The 18,161-nt window shown below is 46.1% G+C and overlaps 2 protein-coding genes across 3 annotated transcripts in view; one reads left to right on the top strand and one right to left on the bottom strand.

The window, feature by feature from the left end:
- Nucleotides 1–18,161, top strand: part of ZBTB44 (zinc finger and BTB domain containing 44) — a 398,215-nt gene that overhangs the window by 68,618 nt on the left and 311,436 nt on the right. The window lies entirely within an intron of this gene.
- Nucleotides 1,431–17,988, bottom strand: NFRKB (nuclear factor related to kappaB binding protein). 2 transcript variants are annotated; one of them, XM_061368568.1, is made up of 25 exons: nt 17,840–17,988; nt 16,899–17,100; nt 16,684–16,811; nt 15,048–15,222; nt 14,766–14,867; nt 14,162–14,235; nt 13,818–13,902; nt 13,185–13,365; nt 12,886–12,994; nt 12,346–12,472; nt 11,300–11,365; nt 10,353–10,432; nt 10,225–10,268; nt 9,746–9,806; nt 8,797–8,971; nt 7,965–8,071; nt 7,425–7,548; nt 7,083–7,162; nt 6,207–6,427; nt 5,838–6,108; nt 5,414–5,632; nt 4,090–4,875; nt 3,391–3,497; nt 2,525–2,660; nt 1,431–1,807 (listed from the first exon to the last, which is right to left on the bottom strand). In XM_061368568.1, the coding sequence occupies exons 1-25, from the start codon at nt 17,972–17,974 to the stop codon at nt 1,682–1,684; spliced, it is 3,921 nt and encodes a 1,306-aa protein (XP_061224552.1). In that variant the 5' UTR covers nt 17,975–17,988; the 3' UTR covers nt 1,431–1,681. The 2 variants fall into 2 exon arrangements, with proteins under 2 accessions (XP_061224552.1, XP_061224554.1); XM_061368570.1 differs by having other exon boundaries at nt 9,746–9,803.

The raw sequence follows: 18,161 nt of genomic DNA, 5'->3' as shown, positions 1-18,161 counted from the left end.
AGGTTTGGACATTGAAGAACTTGAACTTTATTAGTTATGAACAGAAGTAACATAGTGGGATTACCTTCGTTATGTTTTGAATCCAGAGGGGCTCTTTCACAGCTCAGGAAGTCACTTGTTACCTCTTTAGTTTCTTAACTTCACAACTAAAAGAGCTTAAGAACATTGCCACTTCCCTCCCAAACCACAGCCCTCTGCTGCCTCCTCAGCTGAATGTACAAAAAGGGTATAAAGTCTGACAGGCTCAGAAAGCCTTTATCACTCCAAATGCTGTTCCTGAGGTGTTTGAACCATTAATTCAAGTGCTTGCTTTCAAATGGTGTACTGATGTGCTCTGCTTATTCCCTCTTTCATTACTGAAATACCCCATTTCCTCCAACCTAGCCCTGAAGTAGGTTAGGTATTGTGCAGGACACAGCCCCAGCCCAGCACTGGGAAAGTGCTGAACTCCAAGACTGGGTTCTTTCAGTAATTATATTCAATCACACATAATTCAGAGCAAACCACACAGGTGAAGAAAAAAAGACTACAAACCAGGTTAAAAACCATCTTACAGAGAAGATGGACAATCTATTAGCCCTTGGCAAGCCAGACAGTCATTGTACACAAAAAACAAGCTGTACAAAACCAAAAGGAGGTGGCAAAGAGATCTGCGAGGCTTTCTGCACTTTCATTCTTCTCCTGGTCCAACACATCTTCTGATCTCACTCCAAGGACACGTCAGAACAGCCCCAAATTCATCTCTGGGATGTGCCAACTTCAAACAAGTTTACATAGAGATAAAACTGCAAAGTAAAACCAAAACTAAAGGCCAGGATCATGGGTTAAAATATTCCTGCCGAGCCCAAGATACCACATGCTGGCTATAGCTGAAAGCACGTGCCATACTTTTATAACCAGCTGCAGTCTGTTTTGACTGAAGAAGGGTTTATTTGTTGAAGACAGTAAAGGAGGATCCTTCTGGTGAACGTTTCCACTGCATCTGCTGCCAGACTTGCTCATCCCATGACTTCCTCTATCTCCTCCACTCCTCACCATGGTTACTCCGCTTTATTACAGCCATAAACCGTCTTGACTCTCATCCTGCCTTTGACATGGAAGCAGGATTTGTTCAAAAGGAGTCCGAGCTCAGGAACTGGGGAGAGCTACTTTAAAAGTCTATAAATAGGATGCTGAATGCATCAGGGGTCTACTTCCAGGCCATGTTCCAAACTGGTGCCTGAGCCACCAGCCTAAGTCACCTATATTGACTCCAGCAAAAGGAGCATCTTCTCCAGGAATCTGAAAAGCCACTGAATAGCCCCTTCCAAACACATTTCCCTGCTTAAGGAAGGACCACACTCATGTGCTTTGTCTACAACCCAGAATGCACAGAAATGCTATTCACAAAAAGCCCCTTGGACAGGAAGAGACCAAAGGAAAGGAAGATGTTCCTTTAACAATCAATGACACCAAATTTGGCTCTATGTATCCAAACTGGAACATTTTGTTCTGTAGGTACAGCATCTCTTGCTGTGGATTGCTACCTAGACATCACAATGCTGACTCCAGACAGGCAACATGACAGAATTCAGTCCCATCCCTCGCTATGGCTGTGGTTAAGCTGTCTTGGGTGGTGGGATGGAGGGTGACAGTGGTCTCAGCGATGCTCTTGGACAGCGATCTGTTCTCTAACCAGTGTTCATAGCTGGTCTTGGGTCTGTTTTGGAGATGGAGCTGTTGTCACAACCACAGTGGAAACTGCTTTAGTGGAGCCAGACACCGTTCCCTGCTGGAGGTGGGAGGCTGGAACTGTTTGAATTCGCACCTGTTTGAAATGGAAAGGGAAAAACTCAGCTCATGTCAAGAACAACCTAGCTGACACACTGCACTCGTGTCACGCTCTGAAGCACATCGTCTGCTTCTGCTGCCAGCAGACCTTCACATCGATGAACAAGAGCAAACACCAAAACACATCAAGAACAGAGGATGTCACAAGGAGATCACTCCATCCACTGTTCATGTGGGAGGGTGGGAAGAGATTTCAGGATTAGAGTTGGAGACCTAAAAACTAGTTGGAATAAAAACCTACATGTCAGCTGCTTTTACAGGTTTTCTAAAGGAAGGGCTTGGATGCATTGGATAGTTCACTTATCAGACTTGTTTCTAGCAGCCATCTATGAAGATTTAATTCACTGAATTACAGAACACTTCAGTCTCCACACATTAAGATGGATACTGAGGCAGTGATGTGGTTTCTTCCAGAGATGGTGATGCACAGAAGGCAAAGTACGTCTACAAGCAATCCTTCAAGCAGCTGGGAACAGGAGTTTTGGGTTTACTTTCATTATACTATCAGCACTTCAAAACCCATACATGGATGGAGGGAAGGTGAAGGAGATGATGCACTGCACATGCTTAATGCAGGCGCTAATGCTGTCTACCTGTACTTTGTATGGAACGCCACGTGTCAAAGTGTTAAATCCTCATGGAAATGCTACATCCTAATAAAGCAAATGAAAACCCTCCGTCCAACTGCCATTACCTGCGTGGCCTGGCCTTGCTGCTGGAGCTGCTGGAGCTGCTGTGCAGTCAGGAAACTCACAGGCTTGTTCCCAGCGATCAGTTTTGTCCCTGCTGGCATCGTAGTCAGAATGATGTTTCTTCCTAAGCCACTGATGCTAAGGAAGGGGAATTTGGAATGGTTAGTGAACAGCACAGCAGGGTAAGTCTTTTATATGCACACGTCGTTTTTCACTTGCTACGGGATGAAAGTTACTTCTTTGATTTATTAATGATTTTAAGTAATGTTTTCCCCACAAAACTGGCCAATAAACAAGTTTATTGCTATTTTAATTACTTTATCACATGAGTTATACCCCAGTTCTGCACCATGCACATCTCTGGGTTACACTGATTTGACCACAGTGCTTCTGAAGGAACACAGAAATAGCCAAGCATGAAGAATTCTGCCTTCAAATATTAGCTAAGGGAAACATAACCAGAATTTATGGAAGAATAAAGGGAAAGACTTCAGTATCTGAATGCCAGGGGGATTTTCACTGAGGCAGTTCACGCATCCCTGGTTTCTTTAGCAGAGATGCCTTCAGTTTACATGTGGTTTTAGGTCTGTCACCAGGTTAATTCTTGTTCCAAAACACAGAACTAATCTAATAGCTAGCTTCAAGGCAAAGATCAATTTTTCCTCAGTGTATTTGCTAGTGTATGTCTCAGGGCACCTAAACTAAGACTGTTCTCATAGCCAGACACCATATTCCTTCAGTTCTTGCAGCCAATGGACCTAATAAGAGACTGCAGGTCTATTCCACCTTCTATTCCCCAGGAGCCTGCTGAACACAGACCCCCCCAGGCCTATTTCTAAAGCCAAACTACTGGATGCAAAGTACTCACTTGGCCCCGAGGTTGCCCTTGATGATGGGCGCAGTCACCACGCTCTTGCCTTTCACTGGCTGGCTGATCACTGACAGAGGCACTGTTATCCGTGCTGGCAGCTTCCCCTAGAGAAGTTGAAGAACACATGAGGAGCCATGGGAGAAACTGCCTGACAACATGCAATTACTGCTCAGCTTGCTTTTTAGGAGCCCTGGGAGTTGAAACCAACAGCGGCTTTGCTGAGGGAATCTGGGCTCCATTTCAGGCTCATTGCAATTCACCTCCATCTTCACAGCCCTGAAAACCTGCAGCATCTTGGCACACTATTTCTCTGGGAAGGATCACTGTATCCATGGCTTTTACCCTTAGGAAGCTATTGTAATGCAGCTTTCATGATGCAATTTACGGTGCCTTCTGCTCTGGGCATTAAAATGGCATTAAATGTAAGAAGCACTTCTAGTTCTGGCACCACTCCAAGGGAAACGATTTCAGAGGTGCAAAGCTGAGCTGCACAAGGTACAGATAAGCAAAGTTTATTTCAGAGGGAAGACATAGCTGTTTCCTGGTCATCCAGCATTTAGCTGTAATTCCACCACCACAAACCTAGTTACAGACCCAGCTTCCACAGTACCTTGTGGATGGTTTTCAGACCCAAACCACCATATATCAGCATTGCCCTTTCTCACCCACCTCCAGAAAAACATGAGCATTACTTACTGCCTGGGATGTAGATACTACTGTGGTGCTGACCGGTACCTGCCGCACAGCAGTGGCTCCTGTGCCTATGGTTATGGGAGTCCCAGCAGCTCCCGAGGCCACAGCAACTGCCTTGGACACTGTGGCACTCATGGTTGGTAAGGAGACAGCTGAGGTATGGACTGTGCCAGGCACGCTCACTGCTGAGGAGGAGGGTGCTTGCTTAGTGTGAGTAGCTACAGTAATAGTCTGCCCAGCTTTTGGGGGCATCACCCCCAGCCCCTGCACGATTCTTATGGTAGCAGCTGGCTTGGCCTCAGTGGATGCCACCGTAGTGATGGCTTTGCTCTTCTGATCTGCCACAGTCATGCCCAGCGCAGGCATGAGTCGGAAAGCAGAGCTTGTTGGCTCTGCAGTCTTTAAGTCAGGAGTCACTTTAACCACCGTGCTTCCAGCTGGGCTGGAAGAGGCAGATGTGGCCGTGCTCGTCTTGGCTGGAGAATCAGCAGTCTGGACAGGATTGGACGTCACGTGCAAGGTTGCAGAGATGCCTTTCCCACTGGTGCTGCTTCCTGCAGCTGCCGTGAAGAGGTCCTGAGTCAGTTTGACTGTAGTGACTTGAGATTTGGCCAGCGTGGCCATCATGTCCGGGGTGATCCGCAGCACAGTCTGGCCCTTGGCATCGGTGGTGATGGAGGATGGAGGGAGGCGCAACACATCCTTCCCCTGGATCCGAAAGTTGGTCGCTGTGAGGGGGATGCCACTTCCAGGCTGGGTCTTCATGCCAAGCTGCCCTGTGATAGCCACCTGGAAGAGACCAGAGCACTGGCTGTATCAAACCAGGATGCAGACCAAGTAGAACTTCCCTGTAGGATGGTGTCTGCTCCCATTGGAATTGAAGCAAAATCATGCCAGCACTCAGGTATGCTGCTGAAAACAGTTTTGGTTGACTATCAGATGGCATTCCCCAAACCATATCCAACCTGGAATACCGTGGAGCTGATTTCCAAACAAGATGAGGAACATGTGAAGATGGTTCATTAAAGAACCTGCACTAACACACTGATAGCATGTTATCGACTTTACTCTCAGACTAAAGCCAAACCACTAGCTATTAGGAGGAAAATTAATATCCCAGCCAAAACCAGGATACATCTGTACCCTATACTGTACAGGCTCTTAACACACCAGACCAACAGCTATCTAAATGTGCAGCATGGTAAATCAATTCATACAGCACTGGGGCTCACGACAGCTTTATCTTTTCACATCTGCTATCACATCTGCCATGGCAAACAGGAAACAACTGGGTTGCAGAGCCAAACTCCTTGTCTCTCCCTCTCACCTGCTTGATGATGTTCTGGCCAGCCACATTCTGGATGACAGTGGTGGAGGACGTGCTTGCAGCAGAACTGCCTGGAGAGCTGGTTACTGGCTTGACAGCAGGACTGGGTGCTGCAGACAGTCCTGTCACAGTGATGCCTGTCTGTCCTGTCACGGAGCTTCCTGGTCTTTGCACCTGCACTGGGCTGGTTTGAGTTTTCACTGGGAGAGTCATCACTGCCTACAGCAAGACACACAGGCAGCCTGTGAGTGCACTAACGCAATACTAACAGTCTAATTCTTCTTTATATTGTGATTTAGCTTGCAAGTTCTATGGACTTTTTCCTGTACTGCTCACTCCAAGTGAAAAACACCACACCAAAACACAAGAAGCAGTCAAGATCAGGAGTCAGAGTTACTCACCACTTCCACACAGCCAAACTCACCTGAGGGAGCACTTTGGTCTGCGTGGCTGTAGCTGGAACACGGATCTGAGGCACTGATGTAGGCTGCTGCTGCTGGGTTACCACTGGGGCTTGCTGAGACACGGCTGGGAGGCTGGACTGGGCAGTGACCACCCGGACCTGCGGCAGCCCTGAGGACGTGGTGTGACTGACCACCCGGGTGGGAGGTGCCTGTGGCCCGGGCTGTGAGCTCTGGGCTGTGGAAAGCAATGTCCCCAGCTGTGGCATGGTAGGGGATGATACCAGAAGGACACTATGGGGAAGATAAAGCCAGTAGGTGAGCAAAGAAGTAGAAATGACTGAGAAAGGAGCAGCAACATTCACAAGTGATGCATGAGACAGCAGAAATACCTTTGGCTGGGTTTTGCCGGCTCTGATGCAGCACTAGATACGCTCTTGCTAACCACAGACACTGGAGGGGGTGAAATAGGTGTTGCTGGTAATGCTGGTGCAGTTGGTGTCACGGGAGTCACAGGAGTTGGTGGCATGCTGGAGTCACTCAGGTTCAGCTGGCTGGGCTCTGATGTGCTGCTGGGGCCTGCTTTCACCGAACTCTCCTTGCTGCTGGACTTCTGCAAAGAAACCATGTCAAGAGTGAAGGTCCTCCCCAAAATGGGTTTGAGTGAGCTGAGCACTTTAATGAGCTCTGTATGGCTATGATTGAGGCTCCAGTGCTATATCCTGACCTCACACATGTCTGCCACCCTTAACTGCAGCCACAAGTGGGATAGTGAGTTTGGCTGCTCCTGTCCTCAGGGAAAAGTGCATCTCAGCAGTGACAAACATTGCTAAGGTGCACATTTCCACCTCAGTTAATCTGCCAACAGCAATTACTTTACTGGTATTTGATATCAAAACCAACAAAAAGACATCCAAACCCTCACAGCTTCAGCACAGCAAGGGGGAGAGCACAAAATGTGTTTCACACACTCTGCTACAGATTAACCTCAAAATGAGATCTGAAAGGCCATCCCTAAGATAAAGAGCACAAATGAATACCATTGACCTCTCTGTTGACAGCAGTGAGGATAACAGCGGGAGCTGGAGGAGCAAAGTTCCCTCCTTCCCTCTTTGTGCACTGGTGCTAGACCAGACATTCATACCTATAATGAATCAACAACTCAAATGTGTGATTTTCACCAGTCACTATGGATGTAGAATTTAAGGATTAAATGAAGCCCCTATCTCCTTCTCCATCCCAGAAGCATCTGTGCAAACCTGATTTACCATTTTAGCTGGAGGTTTTGGCTTCTGCTGAAGAGCTTTCTTGGCCTTTGCTGCAGCAGCTTGAGCCTGGTGGATCCGTTCTGCAAATCCAAATGAACGGTTAGAGCTCCTGGACATGAGCAAACTGATTTAAGAGAGGCTGGTTCACAAGTGTTAGTTCATCTTCAGACAAGAAACTGAACACACACAGTCATGCAATAGCGCAGAGTAAAAATACCAAGTCAAATTAGCCTGAAAAAGCTGGCACACAAGAAGTTGTGAGTATACATACACTGCACAGAGGATCCTATTTTACACATAAATACTTCAAACTGACACACTGCTTTGGAAGACTGGACTTACCAAACTCTTCCTCACTCCTGTCCCGGTGCAGGTAGATCCACAACTTGCGTCCAATGTCGTATTTCACACAGGGATCCTTCTCATAGTGCAGTCGATCCAGAGCACCACTAACAACAGTGTTAACCTGAAAGCGCAGGATTCACAGCATTATGTCTCTGCTTGGGCTAGCCAAAAGGCACAAACAGCAAAGTAAAACCTCAGTAAGCTGCTAGCAGTTCTCATCTGAGGAAGAACTGACTGAGAGCAGCAGCACAGGGAGCTGTTTGCCACCTTGGGTTAAATGGAGCTTCCACTGAAGCTAAAAGCTCTGAAAATCAACTGTTTCTGATGGCACAATGCTAATTCTATGGCTTTTCTAGCTGCTTTTTCTATCATCCTGAGTTTGGTGCAGGCTTGCAGCAGCACAGAGTAATACATAGCTCCCTTTTCCTAACCAAAGCAGGACAAAATCATCAAGCCTTAGCTACTGAGCACTGCCTGAGTGTGTGCAGTGTATTTAAAGGAGAATCTGTCTGAGGCCAGACATAAATACGAACTTACTTGAGCACTTGTGACATCAGGAGCCAAGAACTGGGAATCTTTAAGCAGCTCACAGATTTCAGCACGAGTTCCTTCTCCATTAGGAAGGCGAGCCGCAGCATCACGAACTGAAACACAAAGTCAGAGCTTAAAACCTGCAGCTGCATCCAGGTACTTCAGCAGATACATTTGGGTATTGCCTTCTTACCCCTGCTCTCGCAGTGCTCACTAACATCTAGTCCCCGTGATCCCTCAGAGGTATGAGCAGAGATTATAAAGGACCTTTTTAAAGTACATCCACCGTGCCAGCTTTGTGCTAGGAGTGGTGAACTTGGGAACTGAACCCCAGAATGACTTCAGGGAACTGAAACCACCACTTGTTGTTTTCCAGTTAACCGAGTCTTGGAGTGGAGACTCTCTCCTCCACTTCCCATTTTCTCTCAGATCAACAGCAGCATATAGATGCTTTCCAGTTATTCCTGTTCTCAGCACTTCATAGAACCATAGAATGGTTTGGGTTGGAAAGGGCCTTATGATTGTTCAGTCCCAACCCCCTGCCATGGGCAGGGACACCTCACACTACACCGTATCACTCAAGGCTCTGCAAAACCTGGCCTTGAACACTGCAACGTGTGGAGCATTCACCACTTCTTTGGGCAACCCATTTCCAGTGCCTCACCACCCTCACATGGAAGAACTTCCATCACCTCTATTCCATATAATTTATTTCTTCTTCACTTACATCACCCCATTCTGCCCACTGTTTCCCTTTATAATGCAGACTCCTAAACTCATTTGGGGAGTCAAGGAGCCTCTTTCATCCTGAAACACCTCTTCCTGGCCATCACCTTACCAAGGGACAAGATGGTGACGTACGCTGGTCTGTCCGAGCGCAGCAGGGAATGCTCTCGGGCCTTGTTTAAGGAGGTTTCCTTGTCAAACACCCCCTTCACAGGACCAACAACCGACTCAAAGCCATGCATACGGAAAGTGAAGGCTTTGTGGGGCTGGCTGTAACGGTAACGCTCCTGTGTTTGGGAACAAGAGGACTGGATTTAGCAGGAAACACAAAGAGCAAAGTCTTAAGGCTTCTGCCACGTTTATATTTCAGTTATTATCATTCTCTAGAACGATAAGAAAAAGCTTTTAGAAGTAATAGAAAGGATAGAAAACAAGCTTTTTTAAAAGTTAAAGGCTCAAACACTACTGCATAAACTTACTGTGGACCACAGACTACTTCAACAAGACAAAAGCACCACCTAACCAAAGTGTGCAGTGCAATACATGGGGTTCATTGTTAAGCAGCTGCACAGACTGGGGAGGTGCCACACCTGCCTACCAAACACCCTTTCCCCAGCAACAGGAAGCCCTTTCTTCCTCCTGTAATGTGGTAAAAGAGATTTCCAAGGGTTTTCCAGCTTGCACCTACTAAGATATAAAAGATAACTAAGTGCTTGGGTGCACTTATGGCCACTTGTCTTCTGCTTGCACTCCTAAGTGCTCAACACTTCTAGAGACAAGTCATTCTCATATGCTGGGGGATAGAATAAGAGATTGAAAGGTTGGCACTACCCATTTAAATGAATTTTGCCCAGTACTCACTGGAAATACAGATGGTTTTGAAGTGAGCAGCCAGTCTATGTTAGCAAGTTGTAATTAAGGCCTAGATACTTACTTCAAGACAGAAGAAACTGCATTAACAAAGTCTGTGTAGAGTATAAAACTGCCATCCCATATCAGTTCTCTTCAGTGGCCATTTGTTTCCATATGTGCATTTAAAATCAAGAGGATTTTCTTCTTACCTGCTCCTGAAACACACGTTTCTCCTCTCCAGTGCTAGGGCGGACTACGTAGTCAGTCCTTCTGAAACAAAGGTCACCATCAGTTCTGAGCAACAACAGTCCCAAAGAACATCCCAAAGGATGAGTCACCTCATGCTTTCTGCAAATCCGACCAGTTTCTGAAAGCATTAATGATTATATAAAGATATCTTAACATATGCTCTATGTGCTACCTGAAGGTAAGCCAGGACTGGAAATAGTCTCCTCACCAGGACATAAGTTAGATTACAGGCTTGCTCTGATAATACATGCAAACCTGGAGAAAACCAGTTGGTTTTGTGAAGCTACTGCATTTATACCATCACACTAGCAAGTTCCCTCCTGCCCCATGATGTGAAATCACTTTAAGCAACCAGCCCTTCAGATCCAGAGGGGCAAGGACCAAACTTCACAGCTGCAATGCACACTGCAGAAGCTGCCAAGCAGTATTAGTTACTTACACTCTGGGAACTGGCATCGTGGCATCTGAGCTGTCTTCATTTTCCTACCAGAAAGCAGAGAAATGTCAGTGTTGGATATAACCCTGCCAGGTTTTGTGCTGGGGAAGGCAATAACGTTTCTGACTCACTTTGAAAAAAGCCTGGTCTTTGGTCTCCAGCCAGAGCTGAAACAGTGCTGCCAACTCCTTCTCATGATCTTGGAACGTACCTAGTCCAAGAAATCAGGGAAAATAGGAAACATAAGTCCTTTATTTGTTATAAAGCCACCTCTTACTGCTTTCCCCTCTCTATGCTCCACCAGTCACAAGGCATCTCCCACACCACAGATGCTCCAATTTCAACACCTAAAGACATCCAGGGTGTACAAAAGTGCTAAAACCCTGTTATTCTCCCGTGTTGGTACAAAGGACCCTGTTTCAACTCCCTGCATAGCGGGCAAGGCACTGTTTGAGTCACAGCCACCTAATACTTGCAGATGGCTCCTTCTCCCCAAATAACTCGAGTCACTGAGTCCAGGAGCACGAAACACATTCCTACATAACCTCCACCAAAAACTGTGACAGGGACCAGAGGAATTGCTTCCTGACTCCAAATCTCTGCCACTTGAAACCTATCAATCTGATTGCTAGAATTGTTATAGTTAAGAATGGAAAACTCTTGCTAGTAGCTAAATGAACAAACATAACCACAAGCCATCTGTAATTCAGCCAGTACGAGCCTAGGCATGTTGATTATCAGTTTGCTCTTTAGTTTCTAAGAATGAGAACAGCACCAGTTTGCTCCACAGAGGAGCTTAATTCATTTGTAAGAATTAATAATTACTCAGAACAACCAGAAGGGATGCTCCACAGAAGGAAAACATGAAGAGTGTTACTGTTAGGTCAGTGACATAAAGAAATACAGTCCAGTGCCTTTGCTCACTACTTCTCTGTCTGCTGCTCGTGATCCAAACCACATCTGTGCCCAGCTAAAGGAAAAGGTCCAACCAACGAATTAACAGATCTGTCTGAAAAGTAGAGTCCTGAAGAGAACAAACCTGTACTAGAGTAGAAATCACAGAACATGAAATACTCACCAAGCAATTTCCACTGCTGGGTTTTCTCCTTGAATTCAACATAAGGGGAGAAGCTGGAAGGAACATCTACAATGAAAAGTGCCCGTGTCAGAGACATCATACAGTCATCCAACCCCCAGATCCTACTGTGGCAGTGCAAGCTGTTGAGTTATGCTCATAAGGACAGATAAAGCAAAGTGAAGGGCATCTCTACATTTAGACTTGTCCAAAGGGGAGGTAAACATCTCACAGTAACAGTGAGTAACACAAGAAAAGGACACAACAGGATAATGAGTCTTTCAGTGAGATGCTGTTTATGCTGTGAGACATCAGGAACTGTTACTGTGTGGTAACTGTTCCTAGGCTCATGGGAAGCAAACTCAGGGTTTAGAGTATTCACCAGTATTACAGAGAACATAAAATATTCTTGCTCCAAAGGCCACTACAATCTACACTGTCTATCCCTTTAAAACTTCCCACTAAGCAAGTGAGAACCACAGGGTAGTTTGAAAGGAACACCTGTAGCTTGAGCCTCAGGTCAAAGCCAACTACATGCTTCCAGGGGGTTGCTCAAGGCATCATCTAGTTTATGTTTTATCATCTCCAAAGACAACTCATTTCTTCCTGCTTCAAAGCTTCCACCTGAAGTGTGTGATCTGAGGGGGATAAACTGTCCAGAGGCACTTTCACACACGTTTCTGCATACTCGGGAATCAAACTGGGTCTTATCTACTATCCACACGCAAAACAGGCCTGCCACAAGCAAGAAATGTCAGCCATGAAGCCTATCACAGAAACACTGTCAACAGTACAATGATTTATTGTTGTGATGAATTAAACATTGATTTGAGCTAGCACAGATTGCCCAAAGGACTGGTAAATGCCTCATCCTTGGCAGTGTTCGACAGGGCTTGGAGCAACCTGGTCTAGTGTGAGGTGGCAGAGGGTTGGCACTGGATGAGCTTAAGGTCCTTCCCAACCCAAACCATTCTATGACTATAATATAAACCAGCCCTGGTTAGAACTGAGGTACAAGCATCATGAGTATTGTTAACAGCCATTCTCACCTCTGCTGTCACCCGTCAAGTACTGTAAGGCAGGTAACACCAGTTCAGACCAGTTAGGGGCAAAGGAGAACCAGTTATTTAGTGCGCTGGCAGGAGAAGATTGCCAATCTAGAACTTTATCTTCAAGCTGAAGAGAAAAAGAAATACTCGATTAAAGGTCTCACACTTTATGGCTGTTTGAGTAGAAAAGAGCTGAACACAGCCAGGGGACAAAGAGACTTTTAGGTATGAAAATAATCACCTGGCATTTTCAAGTAACCATCACAAGGTATTTCAGGCAACAGACACCACAAAGGGGAAGAAACTTCCCCGCCATCTCTGCCTTTCACATACAGAATGTATCTAACCATGATCTAAAGAACAGGTATGGAAAGACTTACAGATTAAACTGACTAAATTTATGTTCACAACAGGATGTGGTGTGCACTCCCAAAGGGTTTCATCTTCATGTGGGACAGCTCTGAAGGAGTATCACCATTACACAGCCATAAACCCCTCTATCCCCTGCAAAGGTTCCTAGATAAGTGGGTGGTTCCTTACAACAGAAAGAGTAGCAGGTCCTTCCAGATACAGTATCTCCAAAAGAAGGGAAAAGAAGTTGGAAGAGATTTCATTTATTCCAAGGCATGGCTTCATCTCTTCGAGAGGTCTGCAAATGAAAGAGAGCACAAGCAGAGGAAGTTCCCCGAGTAAATATTCACCTTCATATACAGCAATAAAAGCTACACATTTCACAAGCTACACAAACCCAAACCCTACAGAAGTCCCACAGAAAACTGAACTCCAACATCTGCTGCTCTCTCCACCCTCAGGCTCTCAGGGCCCTATGAAGCACTTACTCCTCTTTGACAGATGACAAGGGGATGGGGGAAGGATCCTGAGACATTGACGGGATCCCATCTGCGTTGCTAAGAGAGTCAGCCAAATCTTCCACCTCGGATTTAATAATCTTCAGCTTTTTTCTCTTCTTCTCATCCTTTTCCTTCACTTTTTTCTTGAGGGTTGCAAGGTCAAATAAAGCTTTAGATGTAAAAGGATAATTAAAAAGCTTCTTAGCATATTTCAATGAGAGTCGTAAACTATATATTTAAACATCCATTCAGAAATGTAGGTAGCACTCATTCACACATCATTTATTCCATCTTCCCAGTCATTTCCATGAATCTTTGGCTTTCCCTTGATTGCACTCTGATTTAATAGAAAACCTTTAGTTTTTATATGAAATTAGAAAGGCAAAGGAGCTGCTGAGAGCAGAGATAAAAATGACATGTCATCAATTAGCTGAATACACCTTCAGTGGGAACTGGAGCTGGCTCTGAGCTACTGAAATGGAGCAACTCCCAACCACAGCATGGTCAGCAGCTATGTGAAGAGCAAAAGGATACAACAGTCCATCAAGACTAGATCCCTCTGAGCTCTTCCTACACACAGGATACCCTGTGGTACACAATTCTGGTGTCCAAGGCACTGACCTGCTAAGGAACCTTTCCTGCCAGCATTCACTCGGGTCATGATGTCCTCAAGAGTTATGTCTGTTGTAACTAGATCAGGGTGGTCCTGCACAGGACAATGGGACAGAAATGAAAACTGGGAAAGGACAAAGCGTGTGAAGCTAACAACAAGGGTACAGAAGATAACCCAGGTGCTGAAGTGCATCTAAATACACGTTACAATAAAGGGCTGAAGGATGCTACTCTGAACCCCAAAGAAGCAGCAATCATTTTGCCACCCACAAGTACCCTGGGCTCTATGGCTAACAGATAGAAGACTAAGAGGTAAAATGCAGTCCCACCCCCCAAAGTCTGTAACATCTTACAGGGTGCCGTTTTCGTTTCTCATGGTGTTTCTTCAGCATCATCTTCACATCATTCTCCCCAATTTCTATCTTGTCTGCAGGGAAACAACATGTTATTCGGGTTATGTGCACAGTGAGACACTTCTCAGAATGCCATTTTCTGTCCATTCCCACTTCAACCAACCCTTAAATTTCAATGACAAAATTTTCCTTACTCCAATTTCTTTGAATCAATTTATTTCAATACTTTCTTCCTTGGTTCATCAGATTTCATTGCTGATGCAAGTATGGAAGTGAACAGAAGCAAGAACCAGCAGTGCCACATGAAAGGTTTGCAGACTTGATTACAGTGACACATACACCAAGATATTTCTAACTGGACTATGCTAATACCTCAGACATTAAAGGCAACATATAACAGAGAAATCAGTAGCCTTCCAAGGAGAACAAGATTCAATAGGACGAGCCAACAAGATTAAACTGGAAGAGCCATCTCCTTTGGAGACTGCAAAAATGAAGCACTACAACATTTCCCATCAAACCATCGATTTTCAGACTGATTCTTGCAGGCTCTCAAAGTCATTCTCACCCCTAAATTTGTACCAACCCCTAGTTTGGTTCTCACCTGCTGTTTTCATGTCCAAGGTTGACAATGTGGGGATCACTCTCAGAGGAACTGGTGGACTTGGGCAACGTGACGGAGAACTCGGAGGCCAGGCACTTAGATCTAAACCAGAGAAATAAATATGTCTCTAAAATTCCTAACACCAATCTACATTAATCCTTATTACCACAGCCAATCAAAGTGGAGTCCAGTTTCCGTCCTTCTATCAAAGACACTGTTCCCACATCAAGATCTGCTGCTCTCCCTCCATACCTCTAGTCTTCAGCTCAATGCAGGCATTACCTTCTTCATCAGAAGACAAGGTGGTGTCTCCACACTCCTCTTTCACTTCCCTCAGAATCTTCAGGTAGCGCCGATGTGTCCGCCTGTCCCGTTCTTCCGAGTCATAGGTGGGTGAGAAGTGCTTCCTCCTCATGGTCATCTCAGGGCCTCCTTTCCTGGCTAATTCCAGCAAGTACTGGAAGATGAGATACATGTCATGTTAGCTGCCTCAGCTATAGCGTTGGAATCCACAACAGAGAAGCTCAACTCATGCTTTCAGCAAGTTTAACGTGTGGTAAATACCTGAGTTCTTTATGAAGTGGCAGCCCTCAAGCAGTATCAGCATCTGCCACGCATTTGATGCTAACACCAGCATTTTAGACCAATATTAAAAAGAGGAAAAAGGCAAGATGAAAATCCCACACCTTCCTGTGCACACATGGCAGTAACTCCCTGTCACTGTACCTGGACTGTTGAGAAGAACCTAATCACAGCTCTGAGATCCACTTATGCAGCTTCCATGTCAAATACATAACACAGACATGGAACACTGCCTCTTTTGAAGAAAACACTTTACACCCCTTATGGCTGCAGAGGAAATAACTTTGCTCAGATAAAACGTGGCAGTGTTCAAGGTCAAATTAGATGGGGCTTGGAGCAACCTGCTCTAGTGGAAGGTGTCCCTGCCAGAGCTGGATGAGCTGCGAAGTCCCTTCCAATCCAAAACACTTTGTGATTCCACGGAATTCCTACACACTTTCACATTCTTTTTCCCACATCACTGTGGGGTGTTTTGGAAAGACAGGCTTTCCTCTCCATCCACGCACCCTGTATGATTCAATGTCTAAGCATAATGAAATTATGTGGGTATTTACAATGCAGAGACTATATTCAGCAGTTAGCAGAGAACAGTATTCACAAAGGAAGATTTGATCATGGATTTACAGGCATCAGAATCAGGGGGTTGTATTTATTCCACACCGGTGCCCAGTGAAGCTGGGAAATTCATATAAGTACGTACTGGGCAACCTCACTTGTTTCAGAATGACAGAAACAGTAGAAAATGAAGCCAGAATAACTTGTTAATAGGACAGCAAGGTGTAGACCGGTAAATGCAGGAAACGGGACGACGTGGGCATGGAAAAAAGATGTTATACACAAACAAGAGCTATGGGAGTTTCAAAACCTGAAATCTGCAAACAATTCTGGTATTCTTATAAAGGCCACAAAAAAAAACCAACAACAACCCACAGAAAGAAAAGAACTCTGAGAATTGTGAATGCACAAATACCAGGATGCTTTGTTGTGAAGACAACGTATCTGTTGCCAAACACAAGAAAGCACAGATTCCCAGCCTGGTTTTGGTTGGAGGGGTCCTTAAAGCTCATCCAGTTCCAACCCCCTCCCACGGGCAGGGACACCTTCCACTAGAGCAGCTTGCTCCAAGCCCCTGTGTCCAACCTGGCCTTGAACACTGCCAGGGACGGGGCAGCCACAGCTTCTCTGGGCACCCTGTGCCAGCGCCTCAGCATCCTCACAGGGAAGAGCTTCTGCCTAAGAGCTCATCTCACCCTCATAGTAAAGAACTTCCTAATGTCTAATCCCAATCTCCCCTCTTTCACTTTAAACTTCCAATTCAAGCAGCGACGACACTCACATTGCGGGAAGCAAGGATCTGCTTGAGCAGTCGGTAGAAGTACTGCTGCTGAGCGCTCAGGTACCGCTTGTACTGCGACTTCAAACAGAGCTGCCGGTACTTCACCACTTCGGGATTGAAGTGTCCATCTGGAAGAGGTAAAAAGCACCCCAGTTCCTCGCCACCAGCTGAGCCATGAACCCCGACAGCACCCGGTGTTTGCTACACTCACTGACCACGGAAAAGCTTCTGGGCGATGTGGAGCGGGTTCCCGAAGCGGAAGTTTTCGCCGCTGAACAAGGCGGTGATGAGCTTGTTCTGGTGCTCCCGGTTGTTCTCAGGGAAGCGAGGCAGGAATTTCTTCAGGTGCTCTCGCTGGGCATCCGTCAGCACCTCCTGCCACGTAGACAAGCTGATGACTTCGAAGAAGATCTCGGGCTAAAGAAAGCCGAAAACAAGAGTGAAGGAAATGAGTCGATGTCCTGGACAATTCTCTAGCCCTCGAGGCTCTCTGGGGTGAAGCAACAGAAGTTACAGCAGCGTCTCACCAAACACAGAATACAACAGGGCATAAAGAGAAAAGAGAAGGAATTAATGATACTAATAGCAACAAGACAGTCAACTCAAAACCAACAGTACTTTCTTCAAGGCAATTTTAAAGTAAAGGAGATTGTCACCTAGAAAAAGAATGCATCAGAACAGTATTAAAAGATGCTTTCATAGAACCAGAATCCCAGACTGGTTTGGGTTGGACAGGACCTTAAAGCTCATCCAGTTCCAACCCCCTACCACAGGCAGGGACCCTTTCCACTAGAGCAGCTTGCTCCAAGCCCCTGTGTCCAACCTGGCCTTGAACACCACCAGGGATGGAGCATTCACCACTCCTCTGTGGTAAAGAGGTGCCTCAGCACCCTGACAGGGAAGAACTGCCTCGGATCTAACCTGAACTTCCCCTGTTTCAGTTTGAACCCATCACCCTTGTCCTATCGCTACAGCCCCTGATGCAGAGCCCCTCGCCAGCATCCCTGTAGCCCCCTTCAGATACAGGAAGGCTGGAGCTCTTCCCCAGGCCAGTCAGAAACAATCCCTTCCTCCCAGTTTGCTGTAAGCCCCATAAGAGAGAATTAAACACATTCATGAAGGCTCTGTGGAGATAAAGCACCGCAGCGCTACTCACATCCTCCAGAAGGTCCTCAGGCAGGCTGACCCTGGTGGTGCCCAGCATGCAGTCCTCCATGATGCGGGTCCTGCTTCCATCTCCGCAGGGTCCCAGCTCCAGGGGGTCGGTCAGCATGTGATCCAGGGAGTCCATGCTTCACCCTGGCCTGCTCCTGAGCAACGGCAGTGAGGCCTTCAACAACCCGAAGTAGCCTACCGCAGATGAGGAACGATAGAGAATGTGCTTATTTAAAGGCAAGGGCGCTGAGATAACTAAGAGATCATAAAATGAATGCAACTGCTCCATTGCAACACCAGTCAGGCAAAGAGTGCTTCACAGT

Source organism: Neopsephotus bourkii, unplaced genomic scaffold, assembly GCF_033783945.1.
Source record: "Neopsephotus bourkii isolate Nb327-2 ecotype Australia unplaced genomic scaffold, CSIRO-AGI_Nbou_v1 NB_1433, whole genome shotgun sequence".
In the NCBI taxonomy this organism is placed as follows: domain Eukaryota; kingdom Metazoa; phylum Chordata; class Aves; order Psittaciformes; family Psittacidae; genus Neopsephotus; species Neopsephotus bourkii.
This window is presented reverse-complemented; position numbering and strand designations above follow the sequence as displayed.